Genomic DNA, 5797 nt, shown 5'->3' with positions numbered 1-5797 from the left:
AGCCAACCCGCGTATTAACACCGACCGAATACTTTTCCGCACCACAAGCGGTTCCGAAACTTACCAAACCCAATAAAAACTGACGATCTTGACGCAATATTAGTGGACCCCCAGAATCATATTGACAGGAGTCGCGATTATTTCCCGTATAATCGAAAGTACACATTTGCGAAGAAGAAATCGTAGAAATGTTTTCATAGGCTTTTTGACAGGGTTCATTTTCTATCACCATTAAAGTGATCTTTTGCAACGTATCCGACATAGCACCAGCGAAATGAAGAGTACCCCAACCGACAATGTCAACGTACTTCAAGGCAAAAGACAAATCTCTGCAAAATCAAGATCAAGTCGTTCAACAGTAATTTTTAAAATTTTTGTAAAAATTTTTTACTTCGCTGCGAAGGACGGTAAACAAATAGGACCGACACCACGAGACCACTCGATATCGACGGTAGTTATCAATAAAGCTATGTCATTTTGTACAGTATTTGCTTGATATTCAGGATGTCTGATGATTTCTTGTACGCTATACTGAGCAGAATACTTAGTTTCTTCAGCTAGAATTGAATTGGAAGTGAAATATTTGAAGTGAAGAGGTAGCACAATTTACTTCTCTGAATATTATGGTCGCCAGCCAAGATAAGTAGATAAGCAGCCCGTGGTTGGTGATCAATACAGTGGGCCGCTGTCAGAACACATCGATGGCTTACTAAAAGGTATTTGAAACACATTTTTATTTTGATGAAGGAATTTTGATAATTTCACATATACTTATCGTTCCCACGCAAAAGGAAGCCTGCATACTTGTAACATCTTTTAAAGCAACCACATTCGGGTATTCATTAATTCTGGCCTCTTTTCCGTTGACGATACGTGTATTAATGGACCAACCGCAATCGCAAGGTTGCGGTGTAGCAAACAACTGACATTGAAACCGTCCCCACGATCCGTATGACACATAAGCGAGCACGACTGAACGGTAAAGAGATCGACGTAGAAAAGAACCGCGCCCACAAAACTGTTCTGAATCACGTAAATGTATATCACCGTCGTGTCCGAAGTAGAGAAACTCAGTAGAGCAACCCTTGTAACCCTGAAAGGATAGCTCTTATTAGTATCCTGAAAGCTGGCTTTCTGCTGAACAGTGCCGTAGTAAACTGAAGTTCGTCTTAAATAGTGGTCACTATGTGCATGACCGTTTTCATACCTGGTCTATGTGTAAGGTACAATTAACCGAGATTTCGTAATCTAATGGTGCTACGATTTTATACCGACACGACGAGTGCGGAGGATATGTGTCTGGGAAGTAAGGTGATTCCAAAAAGGAATAACCTTCTTTGATGTGTATCACATGATCGCAATCAGTAAAAAGGTCCCCATTTGTAAGCGGTAGGAGATGGACGATTAACCAGAGCAGGCTAAGAACTGCAACACAAAGAAAATCAGTGAATACGAGTAAATAAATAAAACATTACTTATAGACAATATTTATAAAACGCATCGAACATTTCAAAATAAAAAAAAGTATCGATAACGATTGCTTCCGATACTCGACACATGTCTGCACATTCCTATGATTGAAATAATGGCGCGTGTAAACAACCGTCGACAGTGTTCGTTGTATCAACTAACAAAGTGTAGCCTATTGCGCTTATTATCGATTGATAATGTATAAAAGCACTATCCCTGGCCAAGACATACGATGTCCTTAAGTCTCCCTAAAAGCACAATGGACCCTTCCTTGTGGCTGTTCCGGTCATTATTGCCGCCAGCGTTCTCGTTAACAGTCGAGCTAATTATGGATAGGATAGTGGATATATCGGTGCTTATAGTGGACGACCCGATTTCAATATCATTCAGCGAGCATCTTGGGGTCTTAAGGCCTTGCAATAGTAAGATAATTGTTGTTCTTTCTTCTTTCTTGATTTTTCAGAGTAAGTTGTCTATTTTCCGTGTCTAAGCGTTTAAAATATGGCTCGAGTTTCTCATACAGAGTTGATCCTGGTTGTTGTTATAATTATCAGATTTCCATATATTTTTGCAATTTTTTCAGGGCTCACTTTTCATTAGACATTGGATATTTAAACTTTTCCTTCGACGTCAATGAAATCATTTCTTAACAAGTAATGCTAATTACTTTGTAGTTTTGGTTTTTACATTGTTTTCATCGTTTAAAATAACTGCTGCCATGTGCTCTAACCATAGCCAAAAAGTTTTATGAGGATCGAGTTATTCATGTGGCTACAAAATTACATTTTTTGTGTGAAGTCACTATTCATAGCAGTTGGTAACCACGTTTTCCTTGAAACTATTTGATTCGAGCTGATCGAAAGTTACAGTTTTCACAATTTTCTCTCAGTTCAAAATAGATATAGATTTGAGGAAAGACCGAAAGGGCAGTTGCGCCGTCATTTTATATTTAAAGTGACATTAGGACATTTTTTTCAACTCCTTAAGAGTAGTATAAACAGATGCATAAAATTTCTATTAACATATTAATTTATCTTTCGTAAATAAATGGTCCACAATTCCATGCAACCCAACGTAGCATTACGCTTTAAGTCTGAATCTCAAATTTCTCCTTTGATGCTCGTCTGCGGCTCACTAAACGCTATGGTGCGATAAAAAATCTGTATTCTTTTTAGATTGCCCGGTATATTTTTGACCAGCGCTTGTTATCGATTAAGACAGGAATCTGGGTCCATTTTTTATTCGAACTTCCTTTAGCATTGAAACAGGAAACAGAATTCTGCTAATTATAGTCTATAGGGAAACTTGAGCGTGAGTAACATCTCCTAATAAATATGAAAGGACCCGAGGTCCTATCTCCAAAAAAAAAAAACAAAAAAATTCCATTGTATTTTTACCTACAATGTGTAATAGGTCTGTAGTTTGCAAGTATTCCCTAAAATTGCTAAAGAAAACTTTATACCAGATCTGCCCGGACTTGTCAAAAATTTCGGAAATTTTGCATTAAAGTTCTTTTCATCGTTTTTCCATCTTATCCAAGAATCTGTCTTCCTTCTCATGTTAATTGTACTTAAACAACTCTGTGCATAAACATAAATAATAAATGTGCGCAGTTTCGGTTGATGTGTGCGCAATGAAGAGATGCTTGGTGTTCAAGGTTTTCACCAAAGCAAATATATCGTCTCTCTTCTCATTAATGCCGTTAAGCTCATGTCTACTCATTCCAATACTAAGATTCATACATTTAATATTCTGCTAGGCCTTGCTTTTATGCATTGGTTCGTACTAATTAATTATTAATTCTTAGTCGTAATTATTAATTATTATTAATTTCATGCTTTCTTTTTCTTTTCGCACTTATTTCTGATCGTCAACGCGTTACGGGACTAAGGGGCGTGATTGGTTTTTATATTCCTTGATTGAGAAAGTTATATTCCTTTGGGGCCAAATCTCTCATAACATTATAAACAAGTGAATGAGATAATAATTATCATCGAGCTTTTAATTTATTGAAATAAAAGCTTATGTCACCGAATTTTTTTGCATAATTTATTTTATTCACAATTCCTAAGCCACAGTTCAGGGGACAGTATACATTGTGCAGATTTTACTAGGGAAAAATTGAAATAGACGACTATGCCGTCTTTTGATGCCGTTTAAGACTCCATGCAAGCTTTAGGTGATTCAGTACGTTCATCTTGCCGGAGAATGAAATTGTGAGTAGGTGTCAAAGCTCGTTCTAAATTTTCTAATTATTTCGGAGATGTAAAGTCACCTGCTATGTAGAAACTGAAAGTTTATGGAAGTTTGCTACATGAGACGTAGGTTGCTGCTTTGCTCATCCTTTTTTTAAGAAGCACTGCTACTGCCGGATAAATGGTGCCTTGACTTTTGTGAATTGTGATGCCATTGGCGGGAATGACCAGAAATTGACTTCTCTCAATACTTATTCCTTCGCGTCTTTTCAACTGAAATTTTTGATAACCTTTGGAAAGTGGAGTCCCAAAAGGTTCTGAGAAAATTTCATCCAGAGCGTAGTCAATGAATCACCTCTAAATTCGATTTCGATCAAGATTCCTGTTGTCCTGTTAACTAATCCATCAGAAGTGGTCAATATTTACAGTGATCACATATTTTGTAAGCGTTTTCAACACAAATTCTTACGGAATTCCTAGAGTCTCGGATGTCTACAATTTTTTGACGCAAGATTGTTTATGAGTCCTTTAGAGTTCTTTCGTTGAATCTGATATTATCATGCCATGACATTTGCATGCATGTGTCTTTGTTGAGATTTTTGAAAGTCTTCTTCTGTTATGATTATTTGCATCCTCAATAAGCGGATTGTTTCGTCAGGAACAACTATAGTATTTTCAAAAACACTTGATTTATTGACTTGTTTTTTAACGATGTGACGATAAAATTTATTCCGGTCATTTTCATAATGATTGTACATAAAAGCTTTTTCAAGAAATTGGTTTTCTCCCAAGACTTTAAGTTTTAAACGTTCACCATAACCAATTTAGAATTAACATGCCTAGCTTGACGCATTCTAGTCTTGATGATCTTTTTTTGACACTTATATCGATGATATTGTTAAGAAGAAATTAATCGCGGTGTCTACCATAATTAATTGTGTGAAGCGCTCTTATTTGACAACCGTATGGAGAGAGAAAAGAAAAAATTAATCCACCAAGTCCCGGTGTCCACCATATACATCTTCAAATTAATACATTTTTAGGAATTCTGAGCATTCCGTCTTGTTTACATTACCATTAAGGATAAAACTTCAAAAAAGTGAAAAAAGAGAATTTAATCACTTGTAATAATGTGTGGGAAATGGACGCTTTTTTCCATTTCTGCATATAAATAGGAGAGTCTTGAATCTGGAGTGAATCTGGAAGATATCAGTCTTGCGTCTTTTATAATTTGGCGTGTAATAAGCAAACATCCACAAATTTTTATCTAAGAAAACAGAGTTGCGTTCAGTTTACACCTTAGTACGGGCGTGTGCTCTGACCAACTTGGCCCGCTTTTAATATCAATCTGCGGACAGAAATTTCCAATTTTTCTACCAAATTTGAAATTGATATCTTCAGAAGAGCGTCAACCACACAGACGGATAGATGGACAGACATGGCTTTATCTATTCAGAATTTCATGCTGATCGAGATTATATATGTTCAGCAGCCTCTCTAAAGCTTGCCTTTGGGTGTTGCGAACTTCTTCGTGGGTATAATCCATAATTTAGTATATTTGCGGGACGTAATTGTCTGTCCTTTGCTTGAGAAAGTCAGTGGAGGATATTTCGTTGCGTTTTCATAATTTTTTCAAATCATCCATATCAGTGAAATATTCTTACATACTTATTAACTAAACATTGAAGGTCATTACTGATCAATTGTTTCCGATCATTTTTCAAATATTTTTTTGCTTGAAAATTTTTTATTATAGTTGTCTAAAATATATTTTACTCTATTTTGAGTGAATTAAGACTTACTATAAATACAGATATTTTTTTTATTTAATGCACTGTCTATTTCTTTAATTTATTTACCATTAATTTTTGAAGCGTTAAAAAGTTTTGGTAACATTTTCCCGAATGACTCGCAAGATTTAACTGAAATTAGAAATTCGCTTGACAAGTTTTGTGTTCTCAAAAATTTCTCTTTTATTTATTTAAGGCAAAGAGTAATAAACAATAAAATTTATAATTTCAAAATAAACATTTATTATAATTTGAGCACTTTATTAAGATAAATACAGCTGTCGCGACTGAGAGCCGAGTTGCAAACTAAAATTCTACGTTAATTAAAGAATAGATAATTAG

The 5797-nt window shown here is 35.5% G+C and overlaps 1 protein-coding gene across 1 annotated transcript in view; it reads right to left on the bottom strand.

Annotated features, from left to right (window-relative positions):
- LOC119636341 (venom serine protease-like) overlaps nucleotides 1-5590 on the bottom strand; it is a 44847-nt gene extending 39257 nt beyond the window's left edge. Inside the window, exons 1-6 of the mRNA XM_038031644.1 lie at nucleotides 5525-5590; nucleotides 1208-1425; nucleotides 772-1093; nucleotides 611-709; nucleotides 392-557; nucleotides 8-329 (exon numbers count right to left, since the gene is read on the bottom strand). Of these exons, the coding sequence (XP_037887572.1) occupies nucleotides 8-329; nucleotides 392-557; nucleotides 611-709; nucleotides 772-1093; nucleotides 1208-1425; nucleotides 5525-5561 (1164 nt within the window). The 5' untranslated portion in view covers nucleotides 5562-5590. The remainder of the gene's footprint in view (nucleotides 1-7; nucleotides 330-391; nucleotides 558-610; nucleotides 710-771; nucleotides 1094-1207; nucleotides 1426-5524) is intronic.
- Between the last annotated feature and the right edge of the window lie 207 nt (nucleotides 5591-5797).

Source organism: Glossina fuscipes, unplaced genomic scaffold, assembly GCF_014805625.2.
Source record: "Glossina fuscipes isolate IAEA_lab_2018 unplaced genomic scaffold, Yale_Gfus_2 28, whole genome shotgun sequence".
Lineage (NCBI taxonomy): Eukaryota > Metazoa > Arthropoda > Insecta > Diptera > Glossinidae > Glossina > Glossina fuscipes.
The sequence above is the reverse complement of the archived record's forward strand: the minus strand, read 5'-3'. Positions and strand labels throughout refer to the sequence as shown.